This window comes from Harpia harpyja, chromosome 6, assembly GCF_026419915.1.
Source record: "Harpia harpyja isolate bHarHar1 chromosome 6, bHarHar1 primary haplotype, whole genome shotgun sequence".
In the NCBI taxonomy this organism is placed as follows: Eukaryota; Metazoa; Chordata; class Aves; order Accipitriformes; family Accipitridae; genus Harpia; species Harpia harpyja.
In genome coordinates, this window is record NC_068945.1 from 54,765,705 (window position 1) to 54,784,377 (window position 18,673).

General features: G+C 43.4%; 1 protein-coding gene across 2 annotated transcripts; it reads left to right on the forward strand.

The window, feature by feature from the left end:
* Positions 1 to 2,535: 2,535 nt before the first annotated feature.
* Positions 2,536 to 17,443, forward strand: SLC26A3 (solute carrier family 26 member 3). 2 transcript variants are annotated; one of them, XM_052789552.1, is made up of 20 exons: positions 2,536 to 2,675; positions 3,490 to 3,629; positions 3,742 to 3,852; positions 3,943 to 4,100; positions 4,871 to 5,035; positions 5,743 to 5,895; positions 6,688 to 6,770; positions 8,093 to 8,240; positions 8,372 to 8,485; positions 8,599 to 8,676; positions 9,103 to 9,198; positions 10,197 to 10,303; positions 10,567 to 10,636; positions 10,719 to 10,811; positions 12,185 to 12,280; positions 12,919 to 13,152; positions 14,822 to 14,876; positions 15,385 to 15,530; positions 16,342 to 16,407; positions 17,029 to 17,443. In XM_052789552.1, the coding sequence occupies exons 1-20, from the start codon at positions 2,545 to 2,547 to the stop codon at positions 17,050 to 17,052; spliced, it is 2,268 nt and encodes a 755-aa protein (XP_052645512.1). In that variant the 5' UTR covers positions 2,536 to 2,544; the 3' UTR covers positions 17,053 to 17,443. The 2 variants fall into 2 exon arrangements, with proteins under 2 accessions (XP_052645512.1, XP_052645511.1); XM_052789551.1 differs by lacking the exon at positions 17,029 to 17,443 and having other exon boundaries at positions 16,342 to 16,446.
* The last annotated feature ends 1,230 nt before the right edge of the window (positions 17,444 to 18,673 follow it).

The window sequence follows — 18,673 nt, forward strand, 5'->3', positions numbered from 1 at the left end:
TGCTGAGGCTGGCTTGGTTAAACTTAACTTGAGTAATGCCACATGGCACCACAGTATTTAAAGCAGACTTATGCTTACATGGTTCACCTTGATGAGACCCTCGGGTTGAGGCTCCAGGTCTTCTGCAGCTCTAAGCCATTGACCCAAAGCTAACCCAGAGGAGAGTCCATAAATTGGGGTTCCTATCAAGAGGGAAAAACCACAAGCAAAATACTTACACCTTCAACAAGACCAGCACTAATAAAGCAAAGGAGATTCGGAGAGTTGTAAAGAGGCATATTGTATGTTCCCTGAGATCAGGACATTAAATTTGGCCTGAGGAAAGAACAAAGGCTGGGCAAGGGGCAGGAGTGATGACTAAAGTATTCACAAAAGCTACAGCAGCTGCAGCGCTGGGGAAAATCTGAAATGAAAGAGTAACCCACGCACTTCTTTTATTTTTATGACTTATGAACACTTCAAAGGGTACAAATAGTACATCTTGTGCCCTACACTGTAATCAACAAAACTATTCAACAGGACTTTCAGCAATATTCCTCTCTGCAATGTGAAGTCTAAGAGACTCATACACAGACTAGGAAACAGAGCAATTCTGAAATCTTTAATAGCTAAAACTTCTTCCTGCAAATCTAAGTACATGGAGATCTATCAGAGAAAGAACTAAATTAACCTTTTTTCATAGAAATTTCATCAGCCTCAGGTTTGGAGCTCAGATCCCACCAGAGGGAGGCATAGTAGTGTACAATTACAGGATTGGAGTATGATTTTAGCTGACTTTGAATCAGGGTGGTGAATGAGCTTAGATTTTGAGTATTAGTCTGTTAGAATAATTACCCACCAGTTTTTTGAAAATATTACAGATCTAATTTTTTTATGTTAAAACAGATAGTAATAATGCAGAACTCATTGCCAAAATAGTGAATCTTTTGTGGAAAAATAGTATATCAACAAAACCAGCATGTCTAAGAGATTCATCTGACATTATTTGGACTTTTACACATCCATGAATTTCCCCAGAATGAACTAGGAGGAACCTAAAAGGAAATAATTTGCAATAGGTCAATAATGGGCCCTAAGCTGTAGCAAAGTTTCAGGATGGGATTCACATTTTAATGCCAGTATTGTCATAGACAAAAAGCTTTCCATCTGTTCATAACTGTGCAAACTGCTTTGTGCCACTTTAAAATCTGTCCTGTGATATCTCCAAATATTGAGTACACACAAGTCTGAATTAGAAATGCATGTAGGCTATTTCAGTGAGAGCCAGGTGACAGACCTGGACAAGGAACTAGTGTTGGTTGGGCATCTGTCACGAGACCACCAGCAAGCATGTAGACGCTAAGGAGCATTTGACTAGGGGAGAGAAAATGAAGAAAAATGCTCTATTATCAGTATCACAAAAGACTTTTTGCTTCCTACAGTACATCTTCATCTCTGAGTCAAAAGAAAATAGAACAGAATAGATTAGTTCCAGTTGGAAGGGTCCTACAATGATCATCTAGTTCAACTGCAGCTACCAAGAGCAAGTTCCACTGCTCCTGTCTAGGACTAGTATTAAATATTTAATGGTGGTTGCAGCAGAGAGAAATATTTTTAGATATTACATTTATTTAGGTGAATTTAATGTGGGAAGAATGTGAGGCATACAGAGAAACGTAACAGCACAGTAGGCAGCACAGTGATGACATCAATTAATTCCTGCAAAATACCCAGTGGTATTGACTGAAATGAATCTTGAATCTTCTCATGTGTAATGTGGGCTTCAGGGGTCATTTCTGGAGTGACTGAGGACCGTTTCTATTCAGCGCAAACATGCAAATGTGGGTTGGGACAAGGCAGACAATAGTATTTAGGTCAGACATTGCAAAAACTGTTTGTGAGCATGAAACAGAGGAGAAGCAGTCCAGACAACCTGTGGAAATAAATCTTACAAATAACTTAACAAGTAGCAGTACCGTGCTTTTTTCCTGCTGAGCTTAACCTCCTTGTCACACAGACCCAAGCTGAAAGATTCAGCCCGGTCTCTGAGTCCAAGAGAGGATGGCTGAGCGCTGCCTTGGGTCTGCCTTTCTCCTCACCTGTCAGTGGGTTTTAGTGAGCTCCCAGCCCTCCCAGCGGTGCCACAAAGAGAAACAGCTTGGGATCCGCTTGTTTGTTCTTTAAGAAATTAGTCTCCCTTGAGGGAGGTAGTTTTTGGTTGTAGATGGCTGACTTGGTGATAAATTAACTCGAAATCCATCTTGTCCACTTTTTGGCTGCATCTTTAGAAATAAATGCTTCATGTGCCAGCAAAACACTGCCTTGCAGTGGGAGGAGGAGGAGGGCAGGAGATCACCTTGGCAAAGTGAGGCAGGTGTCTCAACAATCTTTCTTTTGATCTTCAAAGGTGGTAACGCTCAGTTTGGAGTTCACTCATCTATGCTACAGCTACCCTCCCGACAGTACATAAGGAGCTAACCCTGTTCTTCATTTCAGGTTTTTAAGTGACTAAGGCCAGAGAGAAGCACACACAAGTTGCCATCCTCGCCTGACGTTTCAGGAGAAATGGTTGAACCTGTGGGCAACCACTATGTTGTAGCCAGACCTGTGTACTCGGAGAATTTGTTCAATGAAGAGCATGAGAAATTGCACAGATACCATAAAACCTTTTGGGATCACCTGAAACTGTATTTCCGGTAAGGAGATTTTTAATTTTTTTTTAAATACAGATCTAAGAAACAGCCCGAACTGCTGCTCTTGGACAGCATGAACTCCATCCTGACAAATTCCACCTCAGATTCCAACAAAGCAAATGAAAACTCATTAACCAAATGCAATGTCAGGTTTTTCTAAAGAATTTTAGCTGCTATTACCCTTAAAATTCTTCCTACAGTTGTAGCCCAGACAGCTTCTCTTTTCCTGGGCACTTGGCAGCACAGACTCCAGGAAGACCTTATTGCAGCCTTTCAATACTCAAAGGGGGCTTATAAGAAAGATGGGGACAGATTTTTTTAATAGGGCCTGTAGTGATAGGACAAGGGGCAATGGCTTTAAACTGAAAGAGTGTAGATTTAGATTAGATGTAAGGAAGAAGCTCTTTACTGTGAGGGTGGTGAGGCACTGGAACAGGTTGCCCAGGGAAGCTGTGGATGCCCCATCCCTGGCAGTGTTGCAGGCCAGGTTGGATGGGGCTTTGAGCAACCTGGTCTAGTGGAAGGTGTCCCTGCCCATGGCAGGGGGGTTGGAACTAGATGATCTTTAAAGGTCCCTTCCAACCCAAACCATTCTATGATTCTATGAAAATTTTGGTTGGAAGGGACCTCTGGAGGCTAGAGGGTCCTCCTTGAAGCACAGCTGGCAGAGCAGGTTGATCAGGGCTGTGTCTGGGTGAGATTTTGACCTCTGACAGCCTGAACCTGAATCCTTCCCCCTTCATTTTCCCTTCAAAGACAGGCTGCAACTCAGCCGAGCTGTCCACCGGCAGAGCTCTGTCCTCTTGTGTCTTTACAGCTGCTCCCCACAAAGGGTCAAAAAAATTGCTTTGGGTTTGTTTCCCATTGTCTCGTGGCTGCCAGCGTACCGCTTCAGGGAGTGGATCCTGAGTGACATTGTCTCCGGCATCAACACGGGGCTCGTAGCTGTCCTGCAAGGTACCTCCAGGAAATGTGTGCTCTGACACAGCCTGCTAGGCCAGGTGCAAAGGGACTGCTGGCTTCAGCCTGTAACACGCATGTCACCTTCCCTGGGCCTCTGTCCTCACAGGTCTCGCCTTTGCATTGCTGGTGAACGTGCCACCCGGTTATGGACTCTATGCGGCATTTTTCCCTGTCCTGGTCTATTTTATCTTTGGCACATCCAGACATATCTCAGTGGGTAAGTTCAGGCACACCTTCTGCCCTCCTTACTGGTGAAGAAGTACATGCTGTCCCTTCGGGTCTCTAACGAACACCTTGTACTGCTCAGGTCCCTTCCCCGTCCTGAGCCTGATGGTGGGAGGAGCTGTTGTCAGGCTGGTGCCCGATGACAGCGCTGGAAATGGCACTTCCACAAATATCTCAGCAATAAATGAAGAGAGGGTGATGGTGGCTGCATCTGTAACCTTCCTTTCTGGGGTTTTTCAGGTTGGTAAACATATATGTGTGTGCCCGCACACATCTATATGCATGTACATGAATAGGTGGATGGTGGACTGGCCTTCCCCTTTGTTTTCCCCTGGTGTAGTCACCAAAGTAATTCTCTTCCCCTTCCCATGCAACTGACCTTGGCTCATGGATTAGGAGATATCCACCTCCCTCCAGTGGTCAGCCACCAATTCATGCTGTGAAATCCCTCCTTTTGCCCAGACCTGAGCCCACAGCCCACACAGGTGCACCTCATCTACAGCAAAAAACTATCAGCTGGATAGGAAAAAAGTAGTTGTGAGAGTGATGTGAATGATGCAGACACAGCAAGGGGAACAAAAACTCTATCTCATAATAGTAAAGTATTTGGATTTGTCTTTTAAAAAAAAAAACCCAGCAATTTCTCCTTCCTTCCTAATAGAGAATTCCTACAATTCCTTCCTAACGTATTAGTATGTTTGTGCTTCATGAAACGCTGGTACCATGTAAAAATATGGGTACTGAAAACCCTGAGACTAGGGAGGTTTATTTTAGCTATAAAATAAAATTAATAGTTTTTAACTACTCTAGCAATTACTCTTACTAGTCTTATGCCCCTGTTGCTAAGTCTCAACTTTTATTGCAAGTCTGGTGATAGTATTTTCCTTAATCCCTAGATGTATGGGATTAAGTTAAAATCTTTGTTCCCATTAAATATGGTTCTCTTTGTCACAGAGATTGCTTAAAAGCACGAATGAATCACACTGATGTATGGTCATTTTGCATTTCAGTTGCTTCTGGGAATTCTTCAGTTTGGATTCATTGTTATTTATCTATCACAATCATTAATCAGCGGTTTCACGACTGCAGCGGCTATCCATGTTGTGGTATCTCAGCTGAAATTCATGCTTCAACTACCTGTCCCTGGATTTAATAAACCATTTGGCATCATCTATGTAAGTGCTAAGTGTTCGCTATTTGATAATCTATTGAAACCTGTGATGTATATCTCACTGTATATCACAAGGCAGTAAGAAGAGAACTCAGCATAAAAACAGCCAAGCAGGAGGAAACACAAGAGAAAAATATAAGAAACGTGTTATTAGTATATGACCAATCTTTAAATTTATTACCAAACACCAAGTTACACCTTGTTGGGCTAATTAGATAATATGTTCTATTGTGTGTTGGCATATTTTAATTAAGCATTCAACTTTGCCTCAAGCATTTAATTATTCATTTTTACTGGACTGATATTATATATATTTAATTTGGATATGACTCCGTGAGGGCTGTTGGATGAGAAAGGAAGAAGGAGAAGGACAGGAAGAAGGAGCAGAGAGAGGCACCTGCTCAGTAATTCCCATTGTTCACATTTCCTATCGCGCACACACCCATGTTGCTCCGACCCTCCCCAAAGGGGAAGCCAGGGGGAGAGCGCCGAGAGCCAGAGGAAAGGGTCTTTCATGGATGCTTTCATCATTTGGATGATGCACATGCACATTCATTGGGGCTTGCAACCCATATCATGCCACAGGGAATAAATCCCAACCATCGTAATCCTTAGAGCAATTCAGATGCAGGCCCTTCTGGAAGGGATAGTGCTACTGTGCTAGGGCACTACTATTTCTAAAACACCGCATGTTTCTTTCCGATTTTGCAGACTCTGGAGAGCGTTTTCACCCAGATCACAAAAACAAACATTGCTGACCTTGTCACATCCCTTGTTGTCTTGCTTATCGTGTTCGCGGTGAAAGAAATGAACGATCGATACAAAGCAAAGTTACCAACTCCCATCCCGATCGAACTCCTTGTGGTAACAGTTACTTTTCTTTGATTTTGCAATTGCTCCATCACTGTAGTGACACAGGAAGCAGTTTTAACTATTTCTTCTCCTGTTCTGCATTAAAGGATGGGTTATCATTTTACCTATAAGGAAAAATTGACAGTGTTCATGAGCTATTGTGAGATGGTTTATCTCTACTAGATGTTTTACCTTTACTTAGCTGTTCTTAGCTGAATATATCTGTAGTGAGTAAGGTGTTATAAACTATGAATTTTTTCCTGGGACAAAATTGGCTCTGACACCAGCCAGCTGCAGTCCCACAGCTGGGGCACCTCTGCACCACACCTGCAAGGAGCCACTAAAGTCCCGCTCATCCATGGCCAAGCACAAAACAGTTTTGCCATCCAGCAGCAGAGGGTTTTCCCCACCCTGAGTAGCAGTGGGGTGGAGGAAGCCTCACACTGGCAGCAAGCTCCTAAAGTCCTGGAGGATGTTGCTATAGATGCAAGTAGTGCTTGTTTTCCCCCAGAGTTATTACAGCATCTTGTTAGAAAACACATGGCTTACTGGGTAGGATGTTCTCTGTTGTTAGTGAGATAGTCTCATACATACTCTGTGTGATTTATGAATGTAAACCCATACCTGCAAGGTGGTTTAGGAATAACATCTGAACAGCAAAGGGATGTGCAGACTTGGGGCATAATTCTGCTGCTAGTGATGAGACTGGAGGGCATGTGGGAGAGGGAAGGTAATGGGTTTTAACAGTTTCTTCACACTCTTGCTTGAATGTGCCTAATGGAGGTGGGGTTTATTATCTTTCAGACAGTCTTAGCAGCATTGATTTCCTATTTCATTAACTTTGAAGAAAAATTTAATGTAGCTGTCGTCGGAAAACTAGAGGAAGGGTAAGTGATTTACTTAAAATTCACAAGTGGAGCAAGATGTTCTCTCTACCTTGTCAGTGTTAAATCCGTTCAGCTATGTTTCTGATTAAAATAATCTGTTTCATCTTCTTTCAGTAGGTGAATAAACATTTTGCTCTCAACAATATCAGGACACACTTTCAATAGGTAAAAGTTACTCACTAGAGCACATCTCCTACTCCACAAAGAGTACACTGTGACTTGAAATAATTGCATGCTTCATTTTCCAAGACAGTTGTTGAGCAGGAGGTTGGTGTTTGTCCCTTAGTGAGCTACTCACTCCTGAACCCCTCCATTTCCCTCAAAGTACACCAATGGTTCAGCAGCCACCACCAGCCCTGGGAAGCCACCAGGACACTGCACAGCTCTCCTGCCTGGTCCCATGACACTCCGCCAGCATCTCTGCAGGCACTATTATACTCCGGAGGCCTCAACGTCTGCTCATATCCATATAGAGAGTATATATCCACATATAGAGTATATATCCATATATAAAGTACATCCAGCTATGCCAGATTTTGGCATAAAGAATTAGGAGGCACACATTAAGTTAAAAAGAGGGAGGAAGACATTTACTAGGACAGCAGACTGCAGCCATTTACTCACTGGGGCACTCTTGATTGCCTCTTGTAGCCCCAGGGGCGTTAGTGAATGAAGTTTGCAGAGGAACGGCTATTTCTGCTCAAGAGTCTCCACTCTTCAGATTTCAGTTCACTGAAAAAAAAAAGAAAGGAAGGGAAAAAAAAAAAAAAAGAGAAGCCCAGAGAGGAATTCTCCCCAGGATCTGCAAAAGACCCTGATCAAAGAAGCAGGAAATGGTAAAGCTAAAGCATCTAGCAGATAGATAGCCTGCAAGACCAGTCAACATTACCTGACTTAGTAAATATTTGTTTAGCTGTCTAAAGTGCTTCAATGAATCACACAGGGATTTTTTTTTTTTGTCATAATTAAGTGAAATCCTTCTGTGCACAAATTGCCTGTGCAAGGGCCTCAGTGCCATGTCAGATCTTACATCCATGAGTAACTAGAAGGCAGAACTGTGCATGCACCTCAGACAAAAAATGCTGTGGCTGGTCCTGGCCAAGTAAATGAGAACCTGCTGAAACACAAGCTGAACTGAGTGCAGATAAACAGAGTCCCTGTCCTGATTAAAGATTCCCCAAAGTTTTATAGGGTTCAGACCTGCAATACTGTGTTGCATCTCTCCAAAGTGCTTGGTATGAGCTGGACCACTGCTTGCTTGCTTGCTTGACAGCTTGTCTCTTTAGGCATATCCTTAATGAGTTGAGTTTTTTGTCTTTCAGATTTCAAGCACCTGTTGCACCTGATGTAGGTGTCCTCCAAAAGTGTATCGGCGACAGCATTTCCATTGCAATCGTTGGGTTTGCAGTAGCCTTCTCTGTGGCTAAAGTGTATTCCATCAAACATGACTACCCAGTAGATGGCAACCAGGTAGGCGTGTAACACAGAAATCAATACAGTGTATTTGTCGGTGGGAAATAAGTCATTTTAGGAATGCTTTGCCTTGTAAATAACTGTCATGAACCACCTTTTAAGAACAATCTCTTTTGTTTTTATTTCAGGAACTAATTGCTTTTGGCCTGAGTAATATAGTTGGTGGATCATTCAAAGGATTTGCCTCCAGCACTGCTCTGTCAAGATCCGGTGTGCAGGAGAGCACAGGAGGCAAAACACAGGTATAGAAGACAACAGACCATGATGGCATTTAATGCAAGAAAGCTCTCTTTTTTCCTAGCTGACCATAATGCCTGCAGGCACTTATTCATGGTGGAATTTTTCTCTGACGCAGATTGCTGGTATTATCTCAGCTGTCATCGTCTTGATTGTGATCTTGGCCATTGGCTTTCTCCTGGCACCATTACAGAAGGTATTCACTGGTTTCACCTAGCACTTATTCCTGCTTGTCAAAGACAGGGCTGCTCTAGGAGTCACTGGGACTGTTTGTAGGCCTCAGTGAGAGCCAAACAGGGTTTTGCAAAGCTTGGTTCTTCTTCCCAGATCATCACAGACAGGACCACTACCTCTGGTCCCTCAAAGGGAATGCAAGTGCCCAAACACCAAACATCACAGCACCAGCTTTTAGGTGCCAAAAATAAGTGGGATTTGCAGCCTCAAGTCAGACACCCGTGCTGCACCACGGCTAGGGAGGTTCCAGCAGCAGCAAAACACTGAGAGGAGCTCCCTGGCCTTTCAGCTGTGCTTTGGCCCTATTTGTATGATCTTTTAAGTCTTAATGTTCAACATTTGCTTTGCTTGCTTTAAAATTCAGCATGTATTTCGGTCTTTTTAACAGTCAGTCCTTGCATCTTTGGCTCTTGGCAACTTGAAAGGAATGCTCATGCAGTTCAAGGAAGTAGGCATCCTGTGGAGAAAGGACAAGTATGACTGTGTAAGTTGAGTCCCACAAGCATTCAGGAATGAAGCACTCTGGAAAAGTCATCTATTATGCAAATTGACTTACAGGTTAACTTTTTTTTTAACCTGCCTTACTTCACTGAATGGAAAGTACAATAGTGGCATGCTTTTTTTACTTGTATACCCTTTGCTCCTGTTTTCCATTTTGTCCCACCTATTTTGAGTCGATTCTCTCTCCTAACTTCATTTTCATCTATTTCATCAAAATTATTAAAATACAGTTCATTATATAAAGTCAAATATAGAAGGCAGTTAAGAAAATGTCTAAATACATACTGCATTGGTTATGCATTCAGGGACACTTTCTCACACTCACACAGCATGTTAGGTGGAAGTTACACAGCAAAAAACAAGTGACGACCATGGCTTGAAGGGTTTACTCCAAATGGTAAAGCTTGTGGCTGGAGGGCAGGACTGGTTACCTCTAACACCCAGAAAATTTAGGCTCTTGCCTTTCTCATTGGCCAGTTCCTTGTGTTCCCAAATGGTTCCAGGCCTCAGGTTTCCCAGCTACCAAACAGTTATTTACCACATGAAAATGCTTTGAGATCTGTGGCTAAAAAATATTCAGTATTATCTAGTTATTAATGCTTATCAGTCACTTACATTCACAGCACCTACATTTGCACATTTACAACTCTCAGCTTTACCAGGATCCTGATTCACTTGTAACCTTGCCTTTCTGCTGGATTTTTATTGAGCATTTAGTGAATCACCTATAGAAGATCCACACCTCTATTATTTTAAGCCTTTATTGTATAGAAATTGTCATCCCTAGAAACACTCCCTGGTGCTAGTTGGTGAGTCTGGCCCTGTTTCACAAAAAACAAAACCTAGGAAACATGAAACCCCTCACCAAAGGCAGACGGACAGCCTGGACCAGATCTGAGATCTGTTGCTGCTCCCACCCTGGGCTCACAACCCAGGTCCTTGACATGCTCGTAACCGCTGCCATCCACCTGCTTGTTACAGGTTATATGGGTGGTGACTTTCTTAGCTGCCATTTTTCTTGGCCTGGATATTGGGCTAGCAACTGCTGTGGCGTTCCAGCTGCTGACCGTGGTGATCCGCTCCCAGATGTGAGTACTTGTTGGATGCGATGATAAGATATCTCAGGGCCTCCTGTTATAAATTAACTCCCCCCCGTACAGACAAGGCCAACAACCCCATGCCTTGGTCTGTCCAGCAACCGTGTATGGAAAAATAATTTACAGGGGTAAACCCTTGGATGTGGGGTCCACTTCAGTCCACCAGCACAGCTGAGGTTGCCTTCTCTGATCCTTCCCTTCCGCCAGGTTTCCGTATGGGGTACAAATAATTTTGTGTGTGTGTTTGTTCACAGTCCAAGCTGCACTGTTTTGGCTAATGTTGGGAGAAGTAACATCTACAGGAACAGGAAGGATTACACCGATGTAAGAAAACTCATGTTTCTTTTATTATCTGCTGCATTTGTGTTTCTATAGATGTTACTAACACTTTTGCTTCATTGTACAGATCTATGAGCCAGAGGGAGTGAAGATTTTCAGATGCTCGTCTCCTATCTTCTTCGCTAATATTGAATTCTTCAGAGAGAAACTCATCACTGCTGTAAGTGTCTGGGGCTGTCGTTCTAAACATATGCATTGCATGACACATTAAGGTGAATACGATTTCCCAATAATTACTATATATGCAGTCAGCCCACAGTTCAAAGATGAATTTTTCATGAATTATTCAAATATTGTTGCCACTACTATAATCCCACATGTACGTACACACCTCTGAGAAAGAGAACAGCCTGACTCATGCTGAACTTATACCATAACAATGTATATACGCATTTTAAGTCCTTTAGAAGAAAGCAGTGCAAACATAGAGAATATAAAGGGACATTATTTTATTTTATTAGCATTTATATTACTTACACCCAATAAATGCTAGTTTACTCATCTTGCCCCAAAGAACATAACCACAACAGTCAGAAGAAAAGCTGAATGAAATCACACTATCAAAGAGATCTTAATGTCTTCCATGACAAGCTGGGTGAAGGCAGCTGGTCTTTCCGCAACCAGCACAGAGACCCAGGACCCCTGAGCCCTCACCGTGCCAGAGGCGCCTGCCATCCCCAGACTGAAGTAAATTTGCACCCATAACCTCTCCTTCCTGCTGCTTTTAGTGGGGAGTTGATAAGTAGTGGCTACCCTGAGCACTGGTAATGAGCAGTTCGTTCTTCACACCAGGGACTGAAACTGGCAGAGGAACTAGGGAATCCGTCACGTTTGGGTTTCCATGTGCTTGGCTTTCGCCTCAGAAGAGCCTGAAGGGTTTTTTCTGTGAGTGCAGATGCTCACACCACTCTCTTTACAAATACAGGTACTTCTGACGACTCTCTCCTCCACCTGCTAGATAGATGAAGCAGAAGACTTGCAGGAATTTAGTATTTTCGTAACCCTTATTAGCCTAATTTACCTGCCATCTAATTTTGTTAAAACCAGCTAAGAGATTCAAGAGACATACACAGCCAACGTGATCAACTTTGGTTTTCTTCTTCAAGGAAACAAAACGATGTGTATACAACCCACACTGCAGTCAGGTGGCACAGAGCAGATACAACCTGTGAGCTCTCTAATCTCAGTCACCTGGGTGGCTGTCTCATAATGAAGATGAATAGGACACGCTCTGGGCTAGCCAGCACTGTACCAGCTTGCTGGAGTTACTGGCCTGTGCTAGAGCATTGTCACTGCTATAATGCTGTCCATGCTGGTGTCCTAAAGCTAGTAGAGATGGGCCTGCCTGGTTTGTAGTCATACCCGTAGACATCTTTCCAACCAAGAAAAAGAGCCCTTGCTTGAACTGATAGGCAACATCAAGTCCAAACTATGCTCATCATGACTGTAAAGAAAACCTGCATGAGATACTGTGTCCTTCCCCTGGTGTCACTGGTTGTTTTTTTTTAATTATTCAAAGTGCTGTTTCTGCAGGTTGGCTTCAACCCACTGAGAGTCCTGAGGAAACGCAATAAAGCTCTGAGGAAGATCAGAAAGATGCTGAAGAAAGGAGAGCTGCAAGTGACACCCGTATGTAAGGCAACTCCATCCGGGAGGGATTAAGCAACCAGCTCCCTGGCTTGACATGGCAGAGAAGTGCCTCACAGTCTCCTGTCCTAATTAGATATGCTATTCCCCAAGTTGCAACTTCATGACATAAACACATTTCAAAAATAAGATTTTAAATGGCTCTCACAGTTAGAGACCTACAGCTTTACCATGGGCAGAGCTTGTATGTGTCCACTGAAGCTTTGTTTGGCATGAAATGGCAGTATCAGATCCCACAGAGGCAATGTTCATGCTGCATTAATGGTAGGATAAAGCTGGTTTCCTTCCAGCCCAAATCCTGCATGCTTTTTCTTGACTTGTTCCAAAATCACTGAATCAAAGCGTAACTAACAATTGACTTCAGGGAAAAATAAAAAGCCATCGTTAACTGATTGTGATGATTAAATGATTGTTGAGAGGAAAGCCAACATTTCCAGACTCCTCCAGACAAGGGAGAGACAGAGGTTTTTCTAGTGTAAAGTGCAGGTGGGTCCTGCTCCAGCTCACAGGTACATCAGCTTTGCATTGCCACCACTCTTGCCCTTGTGTAAGATGCACTACTACCCCGGCTGGGTCTTAAAAAGAAGTATTAATTATGACACTTTTCTCTATCAACACAGAAAGGCTTGATTAGCATGGCTAACTATACACATGAGTCAGATGAAGAATTAGACAACAACAGGATAGAGGAGCTGGACCAGCCCACCAACATGACAGACTTGCCCATTCAGATCAACTGGAGCACTGACCTCCCCCCCGGCATCACTGTGCCCCAGGTCAACATCCACAGCATCGTTCTGGATTTCTCATCAGTGTCCTTCCTCGATTTTTCTGCCATGAGAGTCCTCCAAAAGGTAAAAGATAAACAGTGACCATATGAAAGAAAAACATATGTACGCAGTTACACTTGAGGGATATGCTTGAGGGAAGGGATGGGACCTTGACAGGCTTGAGGAGTGGGACAATGTGAACCTCAGGAAGTTCAGCAAGGCCCAGTGCAAGGTCCTGCACCTGCACCAGGGCAATCCCCAGTATCAGTACAGGCTGGGGTATGAATGGATTGAGAGCAGCCTTGAAGAGATGGACTTGGGGGTACTGGTGGACAAAAAATTGGACATGAGCCGTCAATGTGTGCTTGCAGCCCAGAAAGCCAATTGTACCCTGGGCTGCATCAAAAGAACCACGGCCAGAAGGTCAAGGGAGGTGATTCTGCCCCTCTACTCCACTCTCATGAAACCCCACCTGGAGTACTCCGTTCAGCTCTAGGGCCCCAGCACAAGAAAGACATGGACCTTTTAAAGCTGGTCCAGAGGAGGGCCATGAAAATGATCAGAGGGCTGGAACACCTCTTCTATCACAAAAGGCTTGAGAGAGTTGAGGTTGTTCTACCTGGAGAAGAGAAGGCTCTGGGGAGACCTTATTGCACCCTTTCAATACTCAAAGGCAGCTTATAAGAAAGATGGAGCGAGAATTTTTACCAAGGCCTGAAGTGACAGGACAAGGGGCAATGGGTTTAAACTGAAAGAGGGTAGATTTAGATTAGATGTAAGGAAGAAATTCTTTACAATGAGGGTGGTGAGACACTGGAGCAGGTTGCACAGAGTTGTTCCACATCCCTGGAAGTGTTCAAGGCCAGGTCGGATAGCGCTTTGAGCAACCTGGTCTAGTGGAAGGTGTCCCTGCCCACGGCAGGGGGTTTGGAACTAGATGATCTTTAAAGGTCCTTTCCAACCCAAACCATTCTGTGATTCTAGCCTGCTTCTTAAAGGCATTCATATATGGACTGGAAAGTCAGTGGCAACCTTTGAGTTTATGTGAATTTTAATGTACATTTTCCATAGAAACTGTTTAGGAAATGGATTAAATAATCAATCTAAATTTTCTTGGAATTAGAGTGTTGGCTGTGGCACCCTTTCTTCACCCAGTAAGATTTTGGAAAGCTTTACAGAAATGTACATGTGAAATACGGCTTTAAACACTGGGCTGGGAGTCAGAGCATTGGAGTTTCATTTCTGCTCCTGCTCTCACCTGCCCGGATGACCTTGAACAAAGCAATAAGAACAATATTTTCAAACAGTCATAGCTAAAGTTAACTATCTAGAGCCACATAGGGTTTGTAAATGTATTTTCATAGGAACTAAACACCCGCCATGTCAGTGGGACCTGTAGTTCCACTCAAATTCCCAGTTATAAAAAGCTCCCCAGAAGCTTTTGGGGCCTTAGTTTCACCATGTGTCAAGTAGGTATAATAAAACCATACAATTTATGAAAGAATATCTTTTTCACCATGGGCTAAATGTATTTAATACTGCCCATTTTCAAAAGGATCGGTCATCCCTGTCTGCAGCCATGTGAGAGACCATCCTGCCTCTAGGTGCAGCAGAGTTTGAGTTTAGAGCTGCTTACTGTCATAGAGCTGAAATATATTAAAGTGGTTTGTATATTTGCTGTGGCTAATCACCATAACGGCTGTCATCAGCAAAAATAGCAGTATCTAAATGGTGCATCTTTCTGGTTTAACAGACTTTGAAAGAATTTGTCCGGATCAACATCGACATTTACATTGCAGGGGCACATGGTGAGTACTTCCCTTTCCGTCAGCATCACCATGGATGCCTCGTCCCACTGCCTTGCCTGTCCACCACTGAGCATAGCTGGGGAGGATCACCCCGGTTTTACCTTCCAGGCTTGGATAGCAAACAGATTGAGCTGAGCAGAGGCGTCATTCCTCCCATGTTGTCCCCACCGGGCTGGGACCATGCATGACAACTTGTTTTACCTATGGCCGCTGCTGTGCTGTACAGCTCTGGGCTACGAGACCTGCTATCGGGCAGCCTGGCTTAGGCATGAATTGAGAAACGGGGCTCAAATTACATTCTGCCTGCTATTGAGCAGGGCAGTACTGATGGGCTTTTATATCCCATCCTCTCCACGTCAGTAAAGAGGAACCCATCTGCTCTAACAAATAAAACAGTGCAGTATATCAGAAATTCCTGTGCTGGCTCCGTGGACATGCTCAGGATACACTATGTCTTCATTTTCAAAGCCTGCAGGTCACTTTGTGCTTTGATTTTGTTCCCCCACAGAGGGCTTCCTGGACAAACTGGAAAGATGTGCATTTTTTGATGAGGAGATTAAGCGATCCATGTTTTTCCTTACCATTCATGATGCGGTTTTACACATTTTGCTGAAGAAGGACATAGCCAGCTCCCCCAAATTAAAGCTTGCTGAGGTAACACTACAGTTTTCATCGTTTGCTACTTTAGTGCCTTTACATTACTCACAGGCACCCAGCAGTGCCCTGCATAGCTAGCTGTGTGCCCTACACTGTCTCTATATTTAAAAAGTTGATGATTAAAACTCAGCTAGTCTCCAATAGATTTGGAGAGTTAAGAGTGGTCCCTGGCCCAGGTGCCTGGCAAACCACTAGTGAAAGGAGTGAGTAATTCCCACTGGAGACTGGCCTGGCCGTGGACTTCACTTGAAGTCACCTCCTTGCGAAGAGTGTGATAAGGGGGTGAAATCCCAGCACCTCCAAGTACCAGCCCATCCATCGTCAGTCCTCTGTCATCACCCATCTGGCAGGGGATTGCTGCATATGCTGCAGCGGCTCTTGCAAGGCAGACTTGATGCTGCTTAAATGTAGGCTTGCCAGGCCTGCCTACCTTCAAAAGGCGTGCTGAAGTAGCGCAGATAAATTAGTACAGACAAATTTGGTGTTGGCCTATCTGGGAGTGTTCTTAAATTAAGAGCAAGAAAGGACCCGCCTATGTTAAATCCATTTAAAAGTACCAAACCCAGAATGATACTCACTGGGAAACTATAGAATCCCACTTAGCTGAACTGGCCCAGCTCTTCCACATTGACCTGGAGACCTGGCAGGGGGCATAAAGGGCTGACAAGTGAGAGCTTCCTTCCTTCCAGGTCAACTTCCCAAGCACATTCCAGAGATTTAAAAGCAAGACCTTCTTCAGTTTGAAAAAGGAAAAAGAGAAAAAGCAGCAATCCGTTTCCTAACCCACCACTTCTTGTGTTCGTTGCAGGAGAAGGGTAGCAGCAACGACTGTATCATCACCCTCAGCAATGGACTGCGCAGCCGGGAGAGCACGGTAAGGCTCCTGTCTCCAGTAGTGGCACTCCAACCGTAGGGAATGCAGCCCCAAAAGCCTCTCACGGGAACTGCTAGGTCAGATAACAAAAGCGTCTTCATCCCTGAGCTCTTGTGTCAGCCAAGGGCAGAAAGCATCCAGACAGCTTATTGATGGGATTGGACTTAAGGTAAAGCCTTACAGGAGCAAGAGGCGTGGGGCTCTGCTCACATGCCTTGCCTTGCATGCTGAGAGCCTGCAGGGGGAAGGTAGGTGAAGGCCATCTCACCAGGCTCTCACCTGGTCTCCTCGCCTGTCCACCACGGTTCCCCCATGAGGAGCTCACCAGTAACAGGTCCACATGGCAGAGATGTCAGCATCAGTCCCAGGTATCTAAATGTCACAGGCAGAAGGGGAGTCTGGAGCCAGGGATGAAAAGGGACGCACACAGCCTTTCATCATGGACTTGAAGAGAAGGGCAGTATCCAGCACACAGCAACCCCATAAGGAAAAAATGTCAGACCACAGTCTTCCCACACAAATGCTTCAGAGGAGCAAATTCTTACGTATCACTCACCAGAGGGCAACTATCCTGGCTGTTCCTTACAGAGGGTGACATTTATTTCCTTTTATTTCCTACAGATTCCAACAGAAACAAAATTTTAGTTTTAATTTTCCAAATATAATATTCTCCAGCAACACAACATAACTTACAGAAGTTGAATGCAGATGCAGCGATGAGCATGAAGACAGAAGGATACTTCCATATACCTTAAGAAGAATTTACTACAGATGGTTATGTTCCAGGTTTTGGAATGGCCTTGTTAGTCTTTATGTGTCTTTGTACATATGGGAATGTATTTATGTACATACATGGAGGCAAAAATCACACAATTTTCTTATCTCATACCTTGCTGACAGCCTACCCACAGTTGAAGAAGCAGGTAATGTTAACCCTATTTGCAAATACTTGTACATATATCTATATTATTCTGACAGTTTGTAGACAAGCTGTACAGTTACTAGAGAATATATAAATATTTGAAATTTTGTAATTTATAACAGACTAATAGTTGGGAATTATATTTTATCTTCAGTTTGTATATAACTTGTATAAAGTTTTCCTTATGGTTTGTAAGATTCCTAGTAGACTGAGTTATTAAACTTGTTTTTGGCTCACTACCATGAGCATAGTGTACATAGTGACTGATATATCTACTGTAAAACATGAAGATCGTTCAGGGAAGACACAGCATTTTCAGATCCAAACATGATTCATTGATTTGGATTGGGCTGATATATTAAATCATCCTACTTATTTTTTAATGTTGACACCAGCAGCATTGTATTTCTGATGCATTATGCAATTTCCCCCTCCAGGTACGTTATTTCTGCATTTAACTCTGTTGCTCTAATACTAACGTTGCTCTGGGCAGTCTACCCTCATGCAGATTGTAGCACATATGCCTTGCTCTGTTGTGGGATAGTGTGGTGATGCAGATTCACTGGCTTGTTCTTGAGACAGGCACCTCTGGAAACCTAGATACTGCTCTTCCACTGAGCACTGTTGCTGCTCAGTTAGAGCAATACCATGTACCACTTTCTAATATTTTACTCAAGAATAAGCTAAAAGGCAAATTTCACACCTGCTTTCTTTTTCGAGAGCTGACAGATAATAGTGTCAATTCATCATATATCCTGAGCCTACCTCTCCTCAGCACAGTGCAGATGTTTGGTAACTAAAAGGCATTTTACAGCCAGCAAGAGGGATAGAAACTACAGAAGCCATGGAGCCTGGGCTGCTCAAGCCTACTCTCAAGCCTGGTTTTCACTTTGCAGTGCAGAAGAGATTGCCTGTGTGAAAGAGAGACAAAAAATTCAAAATTATTTAGTTATTCAAGGTCTTGGGCCCAATGGAGAGAGCATTATAAGACACAAACCCCTTTTTTTTTTTTTCCCAATTTCAAACTAAGTTTCTATTAAGGAAAAAATATCTCTAAGCATTTCTTTACTGGAAATAAATGTCACTCACAATTCTCTATTCCTCATCCCTATGTTGAATGTAGACAGCTTTCTTTTCTCACTCTTCTTAAGAAAACACCTGCTCCCTTTTGCTTCCTAAGAAAATACCTGAAAGTTTCCCTGATCCAGAAATGGCAAAGAACAAGTGCAGGAACTCTCATTAGTACTTATGTGATTTTATTAAGTGTAGGAAATAATTCACCATGAATTATCTTGGAGCTGTGTTCAAGCATTAGTTTTCACAAATAAAACTGAAGAAAACTCT

Coding starts and splice junctions, on each gene's coding strand:
- SLC26A3 (XM_052789551.1), top strand. CDS start 2,545: ATGGTTGAACCTGTGGGCAACCACTATGTTGTAGCCAGACCTGTGTAC. Junction 4,101..4,870: donor TCCTTTCTGGGGTTTTTCAG/GTTGGTAAACAT, acceptor TTTGCATTTCAG/TTGCTTCTGGGAATTCTTCA. Junction 15,531..16,341: donor CCAAATTAAAGCTTGCTGAG/GTAACACTACAG, acceptor TGTTCGTTGCAG/GAGAAGGGTAGCAGCAACGA.